At 39.1% G+C, this 25,247-nt stretch overlaps 1 protein-coding gene and 1 pseudogene across 1 annotated transcript in view; both read left to right on the top strand.

Annotated features, from left to right (window-relative positions):
- The window catches only part of CCDC83 (coiled-coil domain containing 83), a 60,053-nt gene that overhangs the window by 21,739 nt on the left and 13,067 nt on the right, over nt 1-25,247 (top strand). The window contains exons 4-6 of the mRNA XM_006895265.1: nt 2,723-2,890; nt 11,662-11,753; nt 16,629-16,697. Of these exons, the coding sequence (XP_006895327.1) occupies nt 2,723-2,890; nt 11,662-11,753; nt 16,629-16,697 (329 nt within the window). The remainder of the gene's footprint in view (nt 1-2,722; nt 2,891-11,661; nt 11,754-16,628; nt 16,698-25,247) is intronic.
- On the top strand, nt 19,803-24,889 carry LOC102853104 (annotated as a pseudogene).

The raw sequence follows: 25,247 nt of genomic DNA, 5'->3' as shown, positions 1-25,247 counted from the left end.
GTTGCACCATTTTCATTCCCACCAACAGTGGATAAGGGTTCCAGTTTCTCCACAACCTCGCCAGCATTTGTTGCTTGCTGTTCTGTTAAATTTTGCTATTCTGACTGGGGTGAGATGATATCTCATTGTTGTTTTGAGAAACTACCTTTTGACAAAGTTCCACAAGATTTCTATGCTCATACACTTTTATAAAGTGTTGATATAATCCCTTTGTTCCAGCTGTTATTCAGGACTCTCTCAGTTACAAAGGTAAATATCCAGCTCAAATTAGCCTGACGAAACCACAGAAAGTGGTGCTTACTTGAAATGAGAGCTTCAAATGCTGTTAGATCTCAGCATGTCAGGGGGGAAAATATTTCTCTCTTTTCCTCCATCTTCTCCTCCTGAAAGTTGGATTATTTTTTACAAGCTGTTGTCCTCATGAGACTAGAACTCTGATTGCAGATAGCTTTGATATTCCATCCATATTTCCTCAGAATTAATACAAAAGAGACTTAGTTTTCACCAGTTTTAGTGAGAATATTTCTGGAACAGAGTATCTGGAGGCATGTGCTTACTCCTGGGCCAGTGTTACCCTAGCTGACTAGAGCCACTACAGTGGTTTTGCTTAATTTGGCAAGGGATGATGTTGTTAAGGCCTGGCGAATTGCTTGTGACTCATAGTGACCCTAGGTACAAACGGCTCTGAATCCTGCTGTATCCTGAGCCTACCTTGTCATCTCCGACATATCAACCCCCCACACCCCAGACACTGAGTCAATCCACCTCATCAAGGGTCTTCCTCTCTTGCGCCATCCTTCCACCATCCCAAGTAGAATGTCTCTCTCCAAGGACTGGTCCCCCCTTGAAAAGTATGTCAGTATGTCAAAAAGTATGCTGAAAGTATGCCAGAAGGAGCTTTAGAATCCTTGTCTCCAAGGAGCAGCCTGGTTCCACCTTCTCCAGGATGAACCTGTTTATTCTACTAGCAGTCTGTGGTGTATTCAATACTATTCTCTAGCACCACAACTCAAAGACATAGAAGAAATTTATTACTAAGACAAATTCTGGACATATAGATTAATCACTACACCTATCTTTCTTAGGACTATTTCAGCTACCTCAATCTTCCCTTGAAAAGCTGATTGTGGCATAGAACTGGGGCAGTATCTCTCTGCTCAAAGAAGAATGGGGCCATCCAGCTGCGCCACAGGCAAAAGGACAAGTTCTTAGATTCCAATAATAAATGTAATTTATGAAGGAACTTAAAAATATTTTTTAATCATTTATATCTTTGGGAAAAGAAATGTCCAGAATCCTTTCGGACCTCTGGATGGGTTGGAATACTTTAATTATTCTACTCAACAAATATTTTCTGGGAAATAATCACCAGGCTTTGTGCTAGGAGCTGGGTTTACAGGATGAGTAAGTCATCGTCTTGAACTAAAGAATTTCTCAGATAAGGTGGATAGTAATGAGCCAACTAGCCATAAAATTTATTTTCTTCAGCTTTTGTAATGTTTCCTTTTCCAGAATATTCAGCAACATGATACTCAGAGCTAACAACTGAATAGATTAACAGGTTTATCAAGTGCTTTAGGGCAGAAAGTTTGTATGGCTGAGATTTGTACATATTTAAGGTAGTCATTCAGGATTCCTAATAACAGGTGTAGAGGACAGGGGAGAAAGACATGTTATTTTAAATGTCATTTTACAGTTGGGCAATCCAAAGAAAGGAACTTTATGTGACTTAATCAAATAAATTAATCATAAAAATGGTGTCCAAGGATCTGAGAGGGACTGTATATTCAATCAACTCTTGCCCACAGCCATAATGACCAAGACAATGAAAATTGACTAATAAAGAATATTTGTGATAAACGTTAGTTGTTAGGTGTCATTGAGTCTGAGTCATTTTTTTACTCAGAGCAACTCCATGTTATATACTATGTTATACAAAATAAAACCATCACAACTATTTAAAAGGAATATAGGAATAGGTATTATTTTCATAACAAGATTACAAAAAAATAAATGCATATGAAAGTGGACTGTGGACTGGGGGGAGGGGATTGTATAACAGTGAAAGAATTTTTTTTTTTTTTCTTCAAAGAGAGAAACAAACTGGATGGGAGGGGTGTGCAGGGAGGAAAATGTACAACAATGAATAAATGCGGAATAAATTAAATGAAAAGAACATGCTATAAAAATGTATATGATGCATTAAAAATCATTAATAAAAATAATTTAACATTTTAAAAAGAATAAAAAAATAATTTAAATGTGTGGCTACTAAATATATGTTGCTGTTGTTGTTAAGTGCCATTGAGTTGTAGATGACTCATAGTGACCCTATGAACAAAAAATACCTGAACACTTGTATAACTTTCATCATTTCTCCAAGTTCATAGAATTTCCGGAGGCAAATATATAGAGAAGTTTTATATACTTCTTGATGATTATCCAAAACTACAAAAAACTATCCACATAAAAAAATCTTGATAATTACCTGTTACAAAACATCTATTTTGCAATCAGAAAAGTTTCATTTTTATTTGTATCTCACATTGTAAGAAATAAACAATAGTTGAATAATTTCTATTTTGTTAAATTGAAAGTATAAAATGTTATTCATGAGTTAAGAGCATTTTATTACCAGACTTGGACTTTTAAAACATCAGAATGCTTCAGATAATTATTGGAAGGATGACTCATATGACACTTTTGGGGTTTTTTTCAACAGATATGCGCAATCAAATAAATAAGACTGAGAAGCTATTTCTTGAGAAACTCGGTGAGAAGGAATACTGGGAAGAGTATAAGAATGTAGGCAGTCAACAACATGCTAATACCATTGTGTCCTTAGAGAAAGACATCAGTACAGTTAAAGAGAATTCAAGGAAAATGTCAGGTCAGTTGCAACAAAGCTAGTTCAATTAAATAATATTTAGAGAAAAAATGTTTACTTTTAAGGGGAGGAATGGATACCCTAAATCCTTTGTTACTCCACTGGCAGCACTAAGAACTATGAACTTAAAAGTAAACGTGGGAGGAGAGTAGGAAAAAATGCTATAAGAAGGGTATTTAAAGGGAATTAGGGTGTACTATGGCAACTGATCCCAACAAAGATGCTTTATTCAATGGTAGTAACTGATTTCAAAAAAGATGCTTTATTCAATGGTAGTACATATACACTCATACCTGAGTCTAGATCACTTCTACCCAAGTAGAACGGATGTCTATGAATGCTAATTTATAGTCTGAAAAAACTAAAGAATAAATATGAGACGGGGAAAGGTACAGACAGGATTTATGTGATGAAGCTTACCATGGCTAGAACTGGTCACAATGGATATACCTGGTAGGTTTGTGCTTTAAGGTAAAAGGTCATTTGTCAGTCAATATAGTGACTTAAAAGAAGATCAGACATAGGGAAATAATAGAATTAAATAAACAGGAGAAATCTGGTCATATAGTAAAATAAATAGGAGAAACCTGGAGATGATGATAATACAGGACATAGTTGCCTTAGGCTTGTTGGAATAATCTACTTCTGGAACTATTTTTACGTTTCTCGGCTCAAAAACTCTGCAACTTAAAGACAATTTGAATTTGGCCCCATATTAATCTGAATTTGGGGTTCCAATTTATCAGAAGATTCTCTTCCTCAAATATAGTTAAGTGCACCTTCCCACCAATGTCTACCCTCCAGCATTCAGATCTTTTCTCTGTCAGAAACTCCTTTTACTAGTTTCCTGTGTAGCCTATCAGAAATATTCTATCTATGCAAAAAGAATACAAGGAAATACATATAGAATATATATCACAGGAATATGTATCACAAGTGCCATGCTTTAGACCAGTTTTTCACTTGTCTTTTCATGTAATATGGACATTTTTACAAGTCTGTCTATTTTAGCACTGCCTCTTTCTTTCAAAAGACTACATTGTTGGGTTGTATGATTTTTTTTAACCTGCCCCTCTACTGATAAGCATTTAGGTTTCTAGTCTTTTATTATTATAAATAATGCTGTAATAAATATCCATATATATACCTAAATTTATTATGATAAACAGCCTTTTTTAACATTTTATTGGAAAAAACATGTTTGGGATACAAGGGGGTGAGGTTTGGGAGCAGAAGGGTGAGGAAGGGCAGGGATGAAATTGCAGGGATGCAGTTTGCAGTGCTGCACAATTTAGTTGGTGGGGGAAGCAGGTGATGGAAATGAAAAGGATCCAGTGGGGACCAGATGATACAGGGCAATGGTAAGCATAGTCCAATGGTGATTAAACAAACTGTCTTATTCACTTGTGGGTTTCTCATTTGGGAATTGGGCACAGACTCTCTGGCTTCTTCATGCTGAACAGGGGAGTTGATGTGAAGGGGGAAAGGGAGCACACTTTATCATCTTACTTGTGGTCTTGGGGTAAAGCTGCTTGCCTTCTTGTTCTGTTCAAAGATATTTTCCTGACATTTACTCCCCTCTGGACTGCAAAGTGTTTTCCCAGGTGGGTCCAGTGGGGATGACTGACTGAACCCTGAGGCTCCATCCTCCTTTGCTTCCTTAGCTGGCAGTTGTATTTCCTTTTTGTCTCTGGAACTGGGTTCAGCGTCAGGTCTGGAGCAAAACTCAGTGTTAAAGTTACCTACAGGAAAGGGAGCAAACCTAGAAGGAACAAACTTGTGAGTTACAAATAGAAGGGTTTGGGGGGTGTTTCAGGTGTACTGGGGGAGAGGGTGGAGGAAAGTAGCCTAGATAAAATTCTCTGTACACCCTAGGCAGTTTTCTCTACCCATGGGTCAGATGGCACAACCTGAGGGCTGAGGAGCTTAACCCAAGGGCTGGTTCACCCAGAGGGCTGAACCGCTCACCCTGAGGGCCAAACAGCTCATCCCAAGGGCCAGACAGCTCTCCCCAAGGGCCAAATAGCCCACCCCGAGGGCTGGAAGGCATTCCCCACCCCCCACCCCCCGAGGGCCGTGTGACACACCCTAGGGGCTGGCTGGCACACTACCCCAGCATAGCCCCCCCCCCCAAGTCTGGACCCCATGCCTCACTGAAGACCATGTGGCCAGGGACAGCGTCACCAATTCCGGCACTGCCATCATTACCCTCCCCGCATTAAGTGCTCATACTGTAATTTGAATTGCCCTCACCCTTTATAAATGGAGAAGGGGACCTGAGAGTGGTGAACAGAATCCCCCCCAGGTCTAAATAGTTCTTGGCAGAGGCAATCAACAGATCAAAAGACGTGGTGCAGTGAGGATATCTGCAGTCTCAGACATGCTGCAACTGTTAAGTGTTGTCAAGTCATAGACAGCTCACAGTGACTCTCATCAATCCATTATATTGGTGATCTTCCTCTCTGGCCTGACCAAGGAAACCCCATCCTGCTGCTGCGTCTCCTGCAGCCGCCATCTTGGCTCCAAGAATTCTCCCCAGAACAAGTCCACTCTGCAGCGGTGTGGCAGCTCCACTGCACCAGCCTGGGAGTGGGGGGTGCCTACCGTCCATCCTAGGTGAGGGGATCCCTGAGGTTCGGCGGTGGGAGCGTCATGGAGCTGTGGCAGCAGTGCAGGCTCAGTAGCAGAGGGCTGGGAGCCACGGGACTCCCCCATTCCTCCCTGGGAATCTTTGATCTCCTGATGTTGAGCCTCAATCCTGACCGAAGACCAGTCATCAACTGTTTAACTGTTTAATTATCAATAAACAGAGGTCTGTAGAAGGCCATGGTGGCCCTCCTCCATGTGGTCTGCTGCTCCAGCAGCTCACCACACTGTTTCCACTGCAGACACCATCTTGGAATCGCAAGGTGGTAAACAGCCTTTTAATTACATTACTTATGTTTAAAGGAGAATGGACCAAACCACTTGGTTTTTTATTTCAATATGCAAAGAAGTTCTTTTTTTTTTTTAGAAATTCTTTCTAAGAATTTCTCTTCCTGTTTACACCTTTTGCCCATTTTTCTATTGCGTTGTGGAGCTCTTTATATTTTAAGGAAATTAGATTTTTATCTGTGAAATTAAATTGTAAATATTTTTCCCATTTGTTGCATATTCGTAGTATTTTAATAAGGACATTTTTAAGATTTTATAGCATCCAATTTGACAGTTCTTGATTTAGTAATTTTTTAGATTATGAAGAAATACTCCAGAATTTTTTTTTTTTAATGTGTGTACCGTCAAATCAGATCTGACTGATACAGGAGGCGATTGTTCCTCCTTCTTCAGCAGAGCAACTGGTGGATTTGAACCACATAGCTCTGGGATTGCAGTGCAGCTTCTTGCCACTAGGCCACCAGAGCTTGCCCAGTATTTTCTTTTAGAATTTTTAATGGCTTTGTTTTTATACTTAAGTCTTTTATTCATTTTTGTGTGAGGTAAGAATCCAACTTCACTTTTTGCCAGATGGCTTTCCCAACAGCTATTATATAATCCACTTTATCCTACTGATTTAAAAGAATAACTTTATCATATTTATATTTCCTGTGTATTTGAATCTTTCTCTATACATTGTATTCCACTCTATTGATCTGTCTATGTCTTTATCCTCTACAATACTTTAGAAACCAATATCCTTTTTGTTAATATTGAAAATATTTTATCTACTATTTCTTCATTTTGGTTTTCTAAAGTTGGAAGAGTTTTATGATCGTACAAAACTCCTTGTCTTGATCAGAAATTCAGATGATTTCTTTTAGCTGAAGATTTTTCCATAATATTGTATCCAACTTTTGGGTTATGGTAATGACATTCATATGTAAAATTACTTGTTGATCCAGGCTTGGGGGTCTGGTAATTTTAGATGAATGGAAAAATGGTTGTTCTGGATTTGTCTTTATGCTGTATTAGGTGCTTCTCAGTATCATCCTGGAAGCATCTATCACTCTGTTGGGGGATTATTGAAACACTTTGGAAGTTATCACTTCAGCACAACAAATCTGAACAGGCCTTCTGAACTAATTTACACAAGCCTTACTACCAGCTTATCTTTTTCTCCTGTTTTTTTATTGTTGTTGTTGTTGTTGTTGTACCAGCTTATCTTTTTCTCCTGTTTTTCTATTGTTGTTGTTGTTGTTTTTCTATTAGTAGAGGAGAAATAACTTGGAAGAGGAAGATGAGATTGGTTGTATAACTTGGATAATATAATGTTATCAATGCTACTGAATTGTAGAAATTGTTGAATTGGTCTATGTTTTGCTGTATATATTTTCAGCAACAATAAAAATAACTTAAAAACAAAGACCAGTCAAGAAAAGACTGTTAAAATTTTAAGAGACAGCTTTTAGAAAGAGGTGGTAGAAGGCTGTGTTCCAAATGGACAGTAATTTCTTTTTCATCTCCAATCAGTCCCAGCAGTTTGGGACACAGGTATCTAGTTTCTTATGACTTCATGAGTAATCCAAGGAGCAGTCGCTGACAAGCTAGTTGTTCTGACAGCAAACTGAAGAAGTGACTGCCGCTCTAGACTTGGCCTGCACTATCAAGAGCCTGTCAGGAGAAGGAAGGAGTTAAATGTTTCCATGTGAGGCAGAGCTTGCATCCTGTTGTGTTAAATCATGACCAAGAGGAGAGACTGATGGTTGTCCAAAGAGAAACAGACACCCTATAATGGAGGGTTATCTCATTAAGAGCCAGCCACCAAAGAAAAAAATTTTTTACTTACTACCAAAGAAATAGCACTGTTGATGGGATATGAAGAGTGCATAACAAGATTTCCAACAAGCGGTGAGCAGCGAACACAAGTAAAGGTAGACAGAATGGGGAAGGCAGAGCAAAGTGAAGCAAGCTTCAGCCAGTGTGGCTCTGTGATCATCTCTGGGAAGAAGCTGCCATTCAGCAAACAAACTTTACATTCAGGCATCTGAGTGAGGATGAGTCAGAAGGCTCAAAGTCAGAATCTTCTAGACTTCCACTTGCAATGTGTCGAATTTTTATAAGAAGGAAATTTTTACATACCCCAGGAGTTTTTTAGAGGAGACAGGGTATCCACAACAGACTGTTGCTTGAAGCACTGCCTAAATCACAAAACATAACAATGGAATTTTCATATTTACCTTTGTACTGATTACTTTGCTTTTAAGAAGAAAAAAAAGGTCCATAGAATTTCATAGGGAATGTAGAACTGAGTTGGAAGTTAATGTTGCTTTCAGAGACCTAATTTGGCAATGGAAAGAGCTCTGATTTTAGGCACAGTGTATTTTGTAATCTATTTTTTATGATTTACAGCAAAGTATTCATATTTAATGTTACCTAGCTCTAGCTTTTATGGATTCATTCAGATGCTAAAAATGTATAATCCATTAAAAGCTAAAAATCCTGATCCATGGCAACTTTTAGATTGATGGTGGTTCTTTGTTGGGATGAAGTTTCAAATAAATAACCAGCATTACACTGATGGGCTAGACACTCAATTGAAAGAGAAAGCCCAGCAGAAATGAGATTTGAAGGATTAAAATATTCCAGAGGTATTTTGAATAACAATAAGGGGGGGAAATGGTTCTGTAGATGAGAATATTTAGGCTGGAATAATAAAACCTTCCATATTCATATTCTCCATATAAGAGGTTACACTAGTCCGCAAAACCTAACGAACCCTCTTGGGGTTGCAATCTTTATAGGACCAGATTGCTAGGCTAGGCCTTTGTCATGTGGCAGCGTTGTTGGGTCAAGCCACCAATCTTTCTGTTAACAGCTGAGCGTTTACCTATTACATCCCCTTCTCTTTTTATTCCCTTCTTTTCCTTCTACCAAAGCTATCACCAAGGACCTAGGCTTTGCAACTGCCACTGCCCTGGCACTGAAGCCTCAAATCACTACCTATCAAAGACTCTCCATTTGTCAAGTTTAATTTTCCTCTTTACAAACATCTTTGATACAAAGTGACAAGTGGCTCGGAAGGTATTTATTGATATGAAAGATTCATTTAAAGAAAAAGAATTAATTCATGAAAATTCTTAAAATTCTAGTGGAGATAGCAACCAAAGGTTTAAACAAAAGGTGATAACATCAGGCAAAGTCTTATTAACACAGGTTAGTCTGCCTAAAGAACAAACCAATGTGACATGGAGTAGATGCTACCAGAGTGCTCCTTGGAGGCAAAGATGTTGAAGCTCCGTCTCACATACTTTGAATATGTTGCAAGGAGAACATATTCCTTGGAAAAGGACATCATGCTTGGAAGGATGGAGAGTAAGTGAATCAGAGGAAGACTTCCAATGGGATGGATTGACATGGGAATGAAGCAGTGGGCTCAACTGTATCAGAGATGATGAGGATGACACAGGAGAGGACAGGGCTCAAGTCTGTTGTTTATAGGGTCCCTCTGAGTTATACTTGACATAATGGTACATAAACACAACAACTTTGAGATAGTCAATGGAGGATTAACCTTGTTCCAGCAAAAAAAGAAGTGTTACAGCCTCTAAGTTAATGGAAATGTTAAAAGCCACTGCTCTAAGAAGGCTAAGCTGAAACAAATTCTAAAGACTTGTGTGCATGTTAATCAAATTTTTTGAGAAAGGAGATTGTTAGCTTCTTGAAATATCTTTGCAGTGTTATGGCTGCTTTGGTCATTTGAAAGTTCTGAGAAAAGCATTAGAGGGTTTTAAGATGATGCAAGGTGCACAATGCAGTCCAGCAGTTATTTCTGCAAATCGTATTCATTCTGTATTTTTAAACTCTAAAGCTGCTGTTTTCTCATATCTGAGAGTTCAGGTAAAATTCAACATTATTACTATGCTTAGTTAGAGGAGTTTTGGTGGCAAAATTAAGTATTTGGCTGTTAATTGAAAAGTTGGTTGGTTGTTCAAACCCACCAGACAATTCACAAGGAAAATGTGTGTCTTCATAAAGACATACAGTCTTGGAGACCCTATGGGAGCAATTCTACTCTGCTGTGTAGTATAATCATCTTGACACCAATACTTTTTTAGTTAGCCTGATTTTAAAAATATGTATGCCTGTTGTTATTGTTATCTGTCATCAAGTCATTCGTGACTCATAGCAACCCTATGTACAACAGCTTTGAACCCTGCTCTACCTGGTGCCAACCCTATTGTTTCTGACACACCTACCCCCATTACCCAAGTCACCGAGTCAGTCCATCACATTGAGGACCCTCCTCTCTTGTTAGGTGACCTGAAGTTGACTGTGACTCATAGCAACCCTGCAAATAATAGATCCAAAACCTTGCCCTGACCTGCATCATTCTCATGACCTCTGTCCTGCTCAAACCCACTGTGGTAGTCACTGTGTCAGTTCCTCTTGTTGAAGATCTTCCTCTCTTTTGCTAACTTGGCCTCTCCCAGCGTGATGTCTGTCTCCAGAAACTAGTTCCTTCTGAAATCATGCCCAAACTAAGTGAGATGAAGTTTCATCATCATATCTCTAAAAGAGCACCCTGGTCACAGTTCCTTCAAGACAATTTTGTTTGTTCTTTTGGCAGTTCATGTTATTCAGTACCCTTCTCCAAAACCACAACTCAAAGGCATTACTTTTCCTCTAGTCTTCCTTATTCACTGTCCAACTTTCAGCTGCATACTTTAGTCTTTAAACATTCATCCTCGTTCTTTAACACTTTGAGGAGGTCCTTGACAACACATTTTTTTATTTTTTGACTGGTGCTTCCATGGGTATAAATAAGCCTCGTTTCCCTTAACCAGGAATGTTGATTGTATGATATCCAAGTGTCTTTCAAGGCCTGAATATCATGATTCTTTGCTCTTTCAATATTGGCATTTATAAGCATAATGAAATACAGAGAGAACAGGGAAATCTGCACTTTCCAGCTCATGTTCTTGGCCAAGTTCAGAATCAGGTATACCGATCAGCTTTCAAGCTCACCACTACCTTTTACTCTCCTCTTTGCAGTCTACTTTTCCCGTTCCAGTGAAAATGTACCAAGAGTACTGGAAATGTAGGTGGATGGAGTCTAAGAAGCTAGTCACTCAAATAATAAACTCTTTATATTTCTACTGTAGACTAATAAGTCACATGACATGGCGTATAGATCACCTATACAAGTACTAATGTGTTTGAAATTTCTTCTTTGAAGAGATAATGCTTTGAATATGCAAATATTCCAGGGAGGGCTGTCATCTTAAATCAATTCACCTTAAGGTGTTAGGAAGTTATTGGACAGAGCCTTGTGGGTACAGTGGTTGTGATGCCACTGCTAATCAAAAAGTCAGTGGTTTAAACCCACCAACCAGTTTGCAGGACAAAAATGAGGCAGTCTGCTTTCATAAAGATTTACAACCCTATTGAGTAGTTCTGCTCTATCCTGTTGGGATACTGTGAGCTGGCATTGACTTGATAGCAATGAATGTGTTGTTGTTGTTGTTATTAGAACTTTTCTTCTAATTGGAGGTGCTAGATACTTTAGTAAATATGTTGTTGTTGTTGTTAAGTAAGTGCCATTGAGTCTCAGGTGACTCATAGCGACCCTATGAATGAAAGTCCTGGACATCTGTGTAACATTCGTCCTTTCTCCAAGTTCATAAGGCTTCCAGAGGCAAGCTATTATGGAAGTGCATGCCGGTCCTGCTTCCAATTAGTAAATATAGACTCTGAAAATTTCTGGGGAAAAAAACTTCTAGGAAGGAGAGGTAAGGGTGATGAGATATAAAATTTACCAAGCATCCACTTTGTTAAGGCTTCTAATTTTCTTTTTAAAGAACAGTATAGAATCACTCTGGAAGATGCTAGAAAGAGAATAATCAGAGAAACTTTGTTAAACTTGGACCAAAAGAAGGAATGGGCCACTCAGGTATATTTCCTTCCCCCCCCCCATTTTCCTTTTAAAACAAAACATTTTCTCCCTGATTTATTTTTATGGCATATTACAGTGGTTAAGAACTTGGGTTCTAAAATAGGCAGTTTGAGTTTAAAGCCTCTTTCTATTAGTTACTGCCTATATAGCATGAGTTTGTGACTCAGCTTTTCTCGGCTTCCGTTTCCTAATCTATAAAATGTAGACATTAATAACATTTACCTTAAAGAGATGATGTGACCGGTAGGTGATCCTTCACAAGGAGCAAGAGTTCCATAAATGATTATCCTCTCATTTTTAAAGTATAATAATAATAATAATAATAATAATGTGGAAACTAACGTAGCAAAATTAAAGGTCTGAATGAAGTTTAGAATGAAAAATAATTTGACTTAAAAAGTACTTTCTTGACGTTTTGTCAATCCTGCTAGATTTTAAAAAGAGAGCCAATCCCAGAGCATAGGTGGAGATAGGAGTATCATCACCTACACCAAAAAGAAGAGAGGGGAGTGGAGTGTGTCCCTTTGCTTAGTGGTTCCTGCGCTAAGATCTTCCTAGATGCAGAAGACAGAGAGTTTTAGTGCCTGAGACAGTGAGAATGCACTCAATGTCACTGAAGCAAATATAGAAATTATTAAATATTGGGATTTATGTTGTGTGCATGCTCAAAAATAGCAAATTCTTTTTAAAAGACATGTGATCAAATATGCTTAAAGCATATATAAGGAGGCATGTTCCAGAAAGAATTCTAAGCACTTCACATTTAAGTTTCTCAACAATCCTGTAAAAGGCAGGGACTTGAGAATGATGAGATCAAGGCACAGAAAACTTATGACTCTCCCAGAGCTAGAGTATAAGAGATGGGGATTTAAGTTAAGAGGTCTTCTTTAGATCATTGCTCTTACTCACTATATTACACATTTTTCCTCACATAATGCTGCATACTAAAAACTTAAATGACATTTCATTCTATTTTGGCATGTAGCCCAACTTCCCATAATCCAGAGCCTTTCATTCTTAGCTGAATGTTGAAATCACTTGAGAGGTTTGGTTTTTTGGTTGGATTTTTTTTTTATTTGCTTGGGCCCCATCCACAGAGATTCTATTATAAAATTATCCTGGATGTTGCTTGGACTTGGGGATTTACCAAAGCTAAGCTGTTAACCAATTAGATTTAGTTATGGACTACATTGGTTTTTTAAAAATGAAATTCTGTCTTGTAAACGACTTTAGAATTATCTGTTGCATTGGGAGAAAAAGCTATTTGGTCAACCAACTGGAGGATATCCATATTTGTGCCCATTCAGAAAAAATTGTGAACCAACAGAATGTGGAAATTATTGAGCAAGATAATTAATATTAAAATATTACTTGTAAGACCTTGCGGAAGATTATTAAGAAATGGACAGATAGAGAACTACCAAAAATTCAAGCTGGATTCAGAAAAGGCTGTGTAACAAAGGATATAATTGCTAATGTTTTATATATCTTGGCTCAAAGCAGTAAACACTAGAAAGATGTTTGCTTGTGTTTTATTGACTATGCAAAGGCATTCATTAAAGTGGATTATAATACATTATGGGTACATTGAGATGAATGAGAATTCCAAGAATACTTACTTGACTCCAATCATGAGGAACCTATACATAGACCAAGAAACAGCTATTTGAACAAAACAAGGGGATAGTTTATGGTTTAAAATCAGGAAAGGTATGTGTTAGACTTGTAACTTTTTCCCAAACCTAGTCAATGCTGAACAAATAATCTGAGAAACTATTTGAAGAAGAATGTGGCATCAAGATTGAAAGAAGACTCATCATCAACCCATGATATACAGATGACACCACTCTGCCTGCTAAAAATGAAGAGAACTTGAAGTATTTACTGAAAAAGATCAAGGAAATAAGATCCTAACAACTCAACTAATAGGCAACATCATGATAACTGGAGAAAAGACTGATGTTGTCAAGGATTTAATTTTACTTGACTCCACAGTCAACAGTTGCGGAAGAAGCAGCTAAGAAAGTATTCCTATTGCTTTGGGAAAATCTGTTGTCAAGGCCCTCTTTAAAGTACTGAAGAGCAAAGGTTTCCATCGAAAATCTGGATGCAAGCCATGGTATTTTCCCCCCCTTGTTTTCCACAATGTGTTGTTTTCTTGGAAGCCATCCAGTGGGTGGCCCCAAGTGTCAGCATAGGGGGATGAGGTGGACAGCCCCTCTCGGAGCAGAGGCCTGGAGGTTGGGGCCCATGGTCCTGCTCTGATCGTTTGCTTACTGGGTGTTCTCGGAGCTGCCGGAGGCCACTGCACTCATCTCTTGGATTTCGATGGCCTGCTTCAACTTGTGGGAGTGGCCATAGAGTATCTGTTCTTTGGCCTTTTTTGCCTTTCTGGGCCAACTGGAGGGGTTTTGCGTGAGTTTTTTCTTCAATTTCCCTTGAGCTCTCATCTTTGTTAGTCTTGGCACTTTTGATCTAGATAAATGCTTGTGCTTAAGTGGATGTCTGTGACTCCAGGGTTGTTTTTATTCTATTGAAGTCTTTGCAGTTGTCTCAGTCCATGACATTCTCAGTTGCTTTCTATGCATCTGAAAGTTGGACAATGAATAAGGAAGATTAAAAAAAAAGAATTGATGCCTTTGAATTGTAGTGTTGCCAAAGAATATTAGTATTCCAAAAGAACAAATAAATCTGGCTTGGAATAAGTGCAATCAGAGTGTTTCTTATTGATGAAGATGGTAGGACTTTATATCTCATACTTGGGACATATTATCAAGGATGGGCCAGTCCCTGGGAAAGGACATCATACTTGGAAACAGAGAGGGATATTAAGGAGAAGACCCTCAGTGGAATGGATTGACACAATAATTTGAAAAGCTTGTTTATGTACAGCAGAGATTATGAGCTTGGCGCATGACTGGACCAGGTTTCATTCTGTGGGTTATAACGTTTATATGAGTCTTAATCAAATCGAAAGCACAATAGTAGGAATTGAAGCACCTGGTCTAGGAAATCAAAATCTATTCTTAGTTGTTAATAAGCTTAGTTTTAAAAAATTTTGGTTTTCATTGGAAATCTTATAAAGATTTAACAAAAAAGTAAACCCTTAGCATACTTGTAAATTATTTCTGCCCATATTTTTTATCTAGAGTATCCCTCATAATTTATTTAATTTTTGTTGCCCTTTAGTTACTGTTTAATTTATAACCTGGCAACAATATAAAATAATCTTACAGACAAACATGACATGTTATGCACTAGAAAGCTCTTTGGGATGAAAACAATAAATATCAAAGTAATTAAAAATTATTTTCTTCTTTATTAACCTAGTAAAAAAAATTTTTCTGCATCTAATTTTCTTTCCAGGAAAATTTCCTGCTACCCTTAAACTATTTTTTATGGTTGTAAATATGTGCACTATTCTTATTGACACCCAGAAATATTTCATATTAAAAGATTTTTTAATGTGATATATTCATATGTTTGCTATATGTTGAATTATGTCTGTGATTAAAAGCTTAAAGATTGATCTCTATAGTTTAGCTATCTTAATTACAGAGGATTTGACTGTATGGATCAGAACCATTACAGATACTATTGTGAAAACTGTATGTAGAACCTGTAATAGACCACAGGGCAGTCATTTCAACAGAACAAGGAGAGAGAGATGAATGTTTTCAAATTAGGAAAAATATTAGGGACAGTGTTAAATCCTTTCACTGTATTTTTCTGAATGTATGTTCAGATAAATAATTTCAGAGCAAATAATCTAAAAAAATTGAGCTACTTAAAAAAAAACAACTCACAGTATCAGAACTAGAAGAGTCATTAACAGCCTCTGTCGAACCTTATTGCTGAAATTGGAGAGATCTTGATGCACTTACTGATGAAGAGCAAATGCTCCTTGAAAGTGAGGACGATGAGACTTGTATCAAGGTACTTTGGAAAGTTTATCAGAAGGAATTAATCCTTGGGATAGAACTCATGTTTGGTAGAGAGTCATCAAAAAAGAAGACCTTTAATGAGATGGATTGCACAGGCACTTCCAAATAATGGCTGCAAATAGAATTGTGAGGATGACACAGCACCAGGTTTCGTTGCATTTTACATGAGGTCATTATGAATTGGAATTATTTCAATAGCACCCAATCACACAACTATGGAGCAGATCGCTTAATGATTGATCAAAACATTAAAATTCAGTCACAATGGAGGCCAAAGTGAATGGACAGCCACATTATTATGTAGTTCTCCAAACATCCGGTATTACACAGTATAAATCAGCAACAGCATATGTTCGTTGTTATTTGTCAGAACCATCGAGTCAGGGCCAACTTACAGCTGACCCTCCAGACAGTTTCCGGAGACAGTAAATCACATGGGGGGTACTGTCCATCTTTCTTGTGCCAAATAACTGGTGGATTTGAACCATATGCCTATGAGTTGGCAGCACAAATCCTTACCACTAAGCCAAGGCAGCTCTCTATTTTGGGCATGTTGCTAGGAGGGGCCAGTCCTTGGAGAAAAGTGGAAGGTCAGTAAAGGAGGGGAAGACCCTCAAGGAGATGGATTGACACAGTGACTGTAACAATGGACTCTAGTGTGGCAGAGATGATGAGGACGGCGCCGGATAGGGCAGGTTTCAGATGTGATGTTTACAGGATTGCTCTAAGTCATACTCAGTGGGATCTAACAACATCAGCAATAACAAGTCAATAGGATAGAAAAAAGGAAAGACCTGAAGTTCTTAGGTATGTTTCCAAAGTAATGGAAATAGACCTTAAAATTAATGAAGTAAATTTGTGCCTCCTCATTGCTAAAATTGTGAATCATCATGTGATAACTCTTCTTAAGACAGAAACTTTCTTTTAGAATGCTGTACAGTTCATTGACAAGGGCAGTTACCGAGAGATCATAGAAAATGACTGGCTTAAAAAAGAGGTAAGTGAAGCTTTTGTAAATAATTTCTCTCTAAATCATTTGCACTGGTAACAAATTATATTTACTGGACTGAAATCATGGAAAAAGAATGGAACTATGCATGATTGAGATAAAATTAAATTCAAATGGAGACTCACCTTATTACAAGCTATTACTCATCAAATATCATAAGCAATATAACTAATGTATGGAAATTTTGGGGGTTTTTGAGGGGACATCACTATTCATAGAACACATGCCTATTCCTCACTTTTTAAAAGGTTAGGTTCCAAAGACCAAGCTATTATGTGAAAACAAACAGGCATTGTGGGAAAATGGAGGATGATGACATCAGATCAAATGGAGGATGGCTACACCGTTACATAATTGCCAAAGCGTCATTGAAAAACTACCAAACCACTTAGAATTATGGTCTAGATGGGGTGACATAAAACTTTAATGATCACAGCCAGCATTAATCTCACCTTGCACCTCAGTGTTTGTTACTGCCAGACAGATGTCACTAATGAACACAATTGACAGTAGATTTTTTCACTATTGTCTTTAATGTAAAATATTGGATAACTATATTGCCTATTCATTAAAAATATTCATTTTAGGACATTAAGAAGCTTTGTACATTTCAGCACACCTACATCTCCTCCATGGTCATGCTTTGTTCTTGTGTGTTGTTGTTACTCTCAAGTCCAATATGACTCATAGCTACCTGTGAACAACAGATCTGAACCCTGCCCTATCCTGGGCCATCCTCATCATTTTTAACATACTGTAGCCCATTGCTACAGTCATATATCTGGTGACTTTTAAAGTAGACTGCTCGGATTGTTAAGACATTACAGCCCATTCCAAACCTGTGGTCAAGATGTCCTACTTTAGCTTGGTCCTCAGTCTCTCTTCATACCTTCCTCTGAAGAGTATACAAAGCCTACAGGATCTAGGAGTGCTGCCTCCGGCTCAGTTCTTCAGAAGTCTGTCTTATCTACTGCTCTTGCGGAAGCTGATCATCTAAGGACTTCTTCAAAAGCAGGGTTTCTCAACACTGCATGGTTCAAAATTGGGAAGGGCGTACGCCAGGAATGCATCCTATCTCCATACCTTTTCAACCTATATGCAGAACAGATTATCCGGGAGGCTGGGCTCTATGAGGAGAAATGTGGGGTCAAGATTGGTGGACGATTTATCAACAATCTGCGTTATGCAGATGACACAACCCTGCTTGCTGAAACTGAGGAGGACCTGAAGCGCCTGCTGCAGAGTGTCAAGGACTGCAGCCTACAATATGGATTGAGGCTCAATGTCAAGAAGACAAAGATTCTCACCACTGGACCAACTGGCAGCATCAGGATGGATGGTGAAGTGATTGAGATTGTACACAGCTTTAGTTTGCTTGGCTCCATAGTCAACAGTCTTTGCACCAGCAGCCAGGTAATTAAAAGGCACATTGCCGTGGGAAAGTCTGCTGTTAGGGACCTCTCCAAAGTACTGAAGAGCAATGGTGTCTCTCTGGAGACTAAGGTGCGTCTGATACAGGCCATGGTCTTTGTAGTCACTTGTTATGCATCAGAGAATTGGACAATGACTAAGGAGGATAGAAGGAGAATTGATGCCTTTGAGCCGTGGTGCTGGAGAAGAGTACTGAGAATACCATGGACTGCTAGGAAAACAAACAGATTTGTCCTGGAAAGGGTTAAACCGGGTGGCTCTTTGGAGGCAGGGATTCTAAGGCTCCATCTAACATACTTTGGACATGTTGTGAGGAGAGACAGGTCCTTGGAAAAAGGACATCATGCTTGGGAGGATAGAGGGATAGCGCAGGAGAGGAAGGCCCTCTATGACGTGGATTGATTCAGTGACTGGGATAATTGGGATGGGAGTGTCAGAGACAGTGCGATTGGAACAGGACAGAGCGGAGTTTAGAGCTGTTGTACATAGGGTCACTATGAGTCGCAAGTGACTCGACGGCACATAACAACAAACAACAGCCCTAGTGGCATTTCAGACTAGATAATTCTTTGTTATGGAATACTGGCTAATTCTGACTAAACTGTCTATCCTTACTGCTTCAGTATTTTGCCTCCAAATGTTTGAAAAACTCCCACTTATCCCTTAAGAAATGCACTTGATCAATTTTCTTACAGAGAACTTTGTAACTACCCCAGAAAGTCTTGCATGTATCTTCTTGACGCTTTATTTGTTACTCTTTGTAAAATTTCTTGAAACTGTATTTACTATACAGACCAGAGGCTATATCCATGATTGATGTTGTTATGTGCCATGGAGTTGCCTGCGACTCATAACAACCCTAAATCCTGCTCTATCCCTTGTCAATATTTTTGCCTCCAGCACACCAGTCACTAAATCAATCCATCTCATCGAGGGTCTTCCTTTCCTGCACTGTCCCTCCACCCTCCCAAGCATGATGTCCCTCTCCAAGGACTGGTCCCTCTTTGTAATATGTCCAAAGCATGTCAGACAGGGCTTCATCCTCTCCAGGATGAGTACTCCATGTTCTTTAAATAGTTATTAAATGAATTAATATTAACAAAAATAGATGTTGGAGAACTAGATCAAAAAATATGGTTTAGATCTTGATTGAAAGTAGTTATGCTAAAATGTTTGTGAATTATTTATTCTGTAGCTCAAAATGGCAGCTTGTCTCCTATCTCTTTTGAGATTCCACTGAAATAAAATTATAGAACTACAAAAGGAACTCTTCAACAAAGAGAATACAGGGAGCAATTAACGGATGAAACATGAAAAATTTTCTAGAATACACAGAGCAGATGTAGGAACATGTTCTTGAATGAAACAGATAACCTTTCATCCAGCTGTTTTAAGAAATCTATGAAGGATGTCTAAAATTCAATCTGCAAAAATCAGTTGGCTTTCTCTACAGTGACAAAGAGAATACAGAAATGGAGCTAAGTAAAGCAATATCAATTACAATAGCTAACCACAAGATTAAATGCTTGGGAATAAATCTAACTAGAGACAAAGAAGACATATACACAGAAAATTACAAAATATTACTACAAGAAACAAAAAGACCTGAAGAAATGGGGAAATATATTGTGCTAAAGGATAGGAAGACTCAGTATCACGAAAATGACGCGTTCTACCAAACGTGATCTACAAATTCAATGCAATCCCAATACAGACACAAACTATGTTCTTCAATGAGAAGAAAAATGCAATTTTCAATTTTAGGTGGATTGGAAATAGACCTCAAATAAGCAAAACACTACTGAAAAAGAGAAACAAGGTAGGCAGAATCACACTCCTGATCTCAAATCCTACTACACAGCTATGGTGGTCAAGACAGCAAAGTATTGGTTCAGCAACAGACGCATAAATCAATGGAATAGAATTGAGAATCCAGAAATCAGCTCACCCATCTATGACCAACTGACCTTTGGCAAGGAAATAGAATTAGTTAAGTGGAGAAAGGACAGTCTCTAACAAATGGTGTTGGCAAATTGGAAAATCATCAGCAGAAAAGACCCCCACCGCATACCTTATACAAAACGCTACTCTAGACAGATCAGGGACCTAGATAAAACCAAAGACTATAAAATTCATCCCTACTTGAATTTCAGAATCATCTCAGGAACAGGTTTGAGGCCTTGTACACAAATGAGCGAAGACCAGATGAGTTGTGGGAGGATATCAAGGATATTACCCAAGAAGAGTGCAAATGTTCATTACAAAGACAGAAGAAGAAGAAGGAAAGACAAAAATGGATGTCAGAAGAAACTCTGAATATTGCACTGCAGCACAGAGAAGTCAAAGCACAAGGAAGAATTCAAGATACTAAAGAGCTGAACAAAAGATTTCAAAAGGGAGTGCGGGATGACAAAGTAAAATATTACAATGAAATGTGCAAGGAGCTGAAGTCAGAAAATCAAAAGGGCCGAACTTGCTCAGTATTTCTTAAGCTTAAGGAACTGAAGAACAAATTCATACCTTGAGTTGCTATAATCAAGGATGCTTTCAGCAGAATATTAAATGATCCAGGAAGTATTAAAAGAAGATGGAAGGAATATATGGAGTCATTGTATAAAAAGGAATTGGAAAACACAGAAGAATTTAAAGAAACAACATGTGAGCAAGAGCCTATGGTGATGAAGGAAGAAGTTCAGGCTGCTTTGAAGGAAATAGCAAAAAATAAGGCCCCAGGAATAGATGGTATACCAATTGACATATTTCAGCTAACAGATGCTTCCCTGGATGTGCTCACCAAGTTGTGCCAAGAAATCTGGAGAACAACCACTTGGCCAACTGACTGGAAGAGATCTATATTTGTTCCCATTCCAAAGAAAGGTGACCCAACAGAGTGTGGAAACTATAGAAGAATATCCTTGATTTCACATGCAAGCAAGATTCTACTGAAGATTATCCAAAAACGACTGGAACAGTACGTCAGCAGAGAACTGCCAGAAGCCCAGGCTGGGTTTAGAAGGGGTCGTAGTACTAGGGATATTGTAGCTAATGTTAGATGGATCTTGGCTGAAAGCAGGGAGTAGCAGAGGAATGTCTATCTGTGCTTCATTGATTATGCAAAGGCATTTGACTGTGTGGACCATAACAAACTGTGGCTAAGAATGGGAATCCCAGAACACTGAGTCATGCTAATGAGAAACTTATACTTGAACCAAGAGGCAGTCGTCAGAACAGAGCAAGGAAACACTGCATGGTTCAAAATTGGGAAGGGCGTACACCAGGGATGTGTCCTGTCTCCATACCTTTTCAACCTGTATGCAGAACAGATCATCTGGGAGGCTGGGCTCTATGAGGAGAAATGCGGCATCAGGATTGGTGGAAGATCTATCAACAATCTGTGTTATGCAGATGACACAACCCTGCTTGCTGAAACTGAGGAGGACCTAAAGCACTTGCTGCTGAGTGTCAGGGACTGCAGCCTTCAATATGGATTGAGGCTCAATGTCAAGAAGACAAAGATTCTCACTACTGGACCAATTGGCAGCATCAGGATGGATGGTGAAGAGATTGAGATTGTACACAGCTTTAGTTTGCTTGTCTCCATAGTCAACAGTCTTGGCACCAGCAGCCAGGAAATTAAAAGGCATATTGTGATGGGAAAGTCGGCTGTTAGGGACCTCTCTAAAGTACTGAAGTGCAATGATGTCTCTCTAGAGACTAAGGTGCATCTGATACAGGCCATGGTCTTTGCTATCATTTGTTATGCATCAGAGAGTCGGACAATGACTAGGGAGGATAGAAGGAGAATTGATGCCTTTGAGTTATGGTGTTGGATAAGAGTATTGAGGGTACCATGGACTGCTAAGAAAACAAACAGATTCATTCTTAAGAGGGTTAAACCGGGCTGCTCCTTAGAGGCAAGGATTCTGAGGCTTTGTCTGACATACTTTGGTCATGTTGTAAGGAGAGACTGGTCCTTGGAGAGGGACATCATGCTTGGGAGGGTGGAGAGCAGGTGCAGGAGGGGAAGACCCTCTAGGAGTTGGATTGATTTGGTGACTGTGGTAATCAGGATGAGTGTGTCAGAGACAGTGAGATTGGCACAGGACAGAGCAGAGTTGAGGGCTATTGTACATAGGGTCCCTATGAGTCACAGCTCACTCGACAGCACATAACAACAACAACAACATAAAATTCATCAGAGAGAAGCTAAGAAGAACTCTAGAAGCTCTAATCCACAGCATGAACAGTCTTCTAAGCATAATGAAAAACCTAAAACCATGAAAGAATAAACTAGATGAACGGGACCTTCTAAGAACCAAATTTCTATGCACATCAAAAAAACTTCTCCAATGGAGTAAAATGGAAATCCACAAACTGGGAGAAATATAGTTAACAATGATATATCTGATAAGGGATTTATATCTAAAATTTATAGAATACTTCACCACCTCAACAGGAAGAAGGTGGTAAACAATCCAACCACAAAAGTGGCACAGGATATCAAGAGACACTTCACCAAAGAGGACATTCAGATGGCAAACACATGAAAAAATGTTCAAAATAGCTATCAGAGAGATACAAATCCAAACAACAATAAGATAACACCTCACCCTAGCAACAATAGCAAAGTTCAACAAGGCAGCAAACAACAAATGCTGGTGCGGTTGTAGAGAGACTGAACTCTTATTCACCGCTGGTGAGAATGTAAAATGGTACAACCACTATGGAAGGTGGTTTGGTGCTTTCTCAAAAAGTTGGAAATAGAAATACCATTTGACCCAGCAGTTCTGTGTCAAATACCCTAAAGAAACTAAAGCCACAACTCAAATTGAAGTATGCACATCCATGTTCATTGCTGCTTTATTCACAATAGCAAACAGATGGAAGCAACCTAAGTGCCCATCAATAAATGAATGTATAGAAAAATATTAACACAAGAGAATATTACACAACACAGAAAAACAATGAGATAATAAAACATTACACAACATAGGGGAGCCTTGAGGATGTTATTACACAACATAGTGGAGCCTTGATGTTATGCTAAGTGAAATATCTCAGTCACAAAAGGATAAATACTATATAACACCACCGTTATAAAACAGGACAGACTTGGGGGGTTCAGAAGGGAATAGGGAAAGAGTGGATGGATAATGAGTACTGCATTAGAACAGATGAGGGTAAGAACTGTCTGAAAGAATATATAAATATGCATTATATGTATGAGAATAATCTGGAATAAGAAGTGCATTGTGGAGTGAGCTAGGGAAGGGGGAGAGACAGGGGAAGAAAATGTGCAACAGTGAATAAAAAAAAAAGAAAAACAGAAACCTCAATCTGCCCCTATAATCCTGGGAGAATCCCTGAGCTGAGTCTTCATATATTATAGATGGTGGGAAGGGGGACTGGAACAGAAAACAAAGGCATTGTTTCATTGTCTGGATTCCTACCACCCTCTAACATTTTATTCACACAGAGAAAAGATACTTATTCTTGACTAAGAGCCTGATAATTCTCCTCTGAGAACACTGAACAAATTATCTGATAAAAGCCAAAGGTTTGTCTCCCTCCTAGCCTCCACCTTCTGCTTTTGCTCGCTAGAGCCTGTTTTTGTTGATCACAATCTGCAAATTCTTCACTCCAAACCCGTCCAAACTGTCCTATCCCAGTTTTCTGAGAACACTGAAAAATAAAAAGTTGCTGCTTGAGTTTTAACTTGAGCCAATCACCTGTCATGCCTGGAACAGAAATCTACCCAGATTGTCCTTAGCCCCAATAATAAAAAAGTCCATCCACATCTATAAGAATGGGAGCCAGTGAGTGGATGCTCATGAGCTCAAGGAATACAGTGAACACACACAGGTATTCACAGGACTCCCAGAAGTCACCACATCACCACTTGAGGTGCAGATCACAATTCCTGTGTGTCTGGAGTCAAAAAGATGACATCTGGAAGCCAACCCTGGTGATTCTGAGGGTGAACCTGAAGCCGTTTTGTGAAGTGGTCCCTGCTACAGAAGGACTTTTCTGTGAGGAGCAGAGCACAACTCATTTCCATATGTTACCGGAAATTTTTTGGCAGATTAAGGAAATACATATATAAGCCTATCAGTTCCACAGTCCTTACCTTGGACTGGCATCCCAACATTCTGCTGGCAGCAGACTCATGCAACTTCAAGTGCTGGGTGTTTTCTGCCTCCATTAAAGAAGTGGATGAAAAAAACAAGCCTGTACACCATGAGGCAGCAGATCACCTCAGTTTGGCGGCAGTGGCTCTGGTAGCTGGATCCACCAGGTCAGCTTCTCTACCAGTGGGTCAGTCAACAGCACCATGCCCATAGCTGATGCATCAGAATGTGCAGATTTCAACTCTGAAGATAGTGACCCTGCCACTCTTGAGTGTGTCGTTTGGCTTGGAGAAGAGTGTCATGGCTGCTGACCCCAACTGCTGCCCGAAGCTCTTTACTTACAATGACCATGGCTGCCTGACCATTATCTGCAAACTGCATATTTCGAAACAGCATCCAGAACAGTATGTCGACTATGGGGGCTTCTGCAACATGCGCAAGGAGGACGCAATGCAGCCTTGGAGATGTTGCCCCAGGATAGCATCACTCTGGTCCATTTGTGAAGCTGGCTAGCAAGATTGTTGTAAATTCTGCAAAACTGACATCCAACGAGCTGTGACAATTTGGGATTTGAAAATCTTACAGACTTCAATCAAGGGTCTTCAAATAATGGGAAACTGAGCAAATCTCAGAGATTGAAGTCAGCTACTGCCTGCTTTTCAATCCACAAAAACCACTGAAAATACCACATGTGCAAATACTCTGTGTATGTGTGTGTGTGTGTGTGACCAGAATAAAAATGTTGATCACTTAAAAGTTGTTGCTGTTGTAATGTGTCGTCGAGTCGTTTTCGACTCATAGCGACCCTATGCACAATAGCCCTAAACCCAACTCTATCCTGCACCAACCGCACTGCCTCTGACACACCCATCCCGATTACCCCAGTCACCAAGTCAATCCATCTCATAGAGGGTCTTCCCCTCCTGCGCCGTCTCTCCACCCTCCCAAGCATGATGTCCCTCTCCAAGGACCCGTCCCT

This window comes from Elephantulus edwardii, unplaced genomic scaffold (genome assembly GCF_000299155.1).
Source record: "Elephantulus edwardii isolate Elephantulus edwardi_28Jun2011 unplaced genomic scaffold, EleEdw1.0 scaffold00163, whole genome shotgun sequence".
Lineage (NCBI taxonomy): Eukaryota > Metazoa > Chordata > Mammalia > Macroscelidea > Macroscelididae > Elephantulus > Elephantulus edwardii.
The sequence above is the reverse complement of the archived record's forward strand: the minus strand, read 5'-3'. Positions and strand labels throughout refer to the sequence as shown.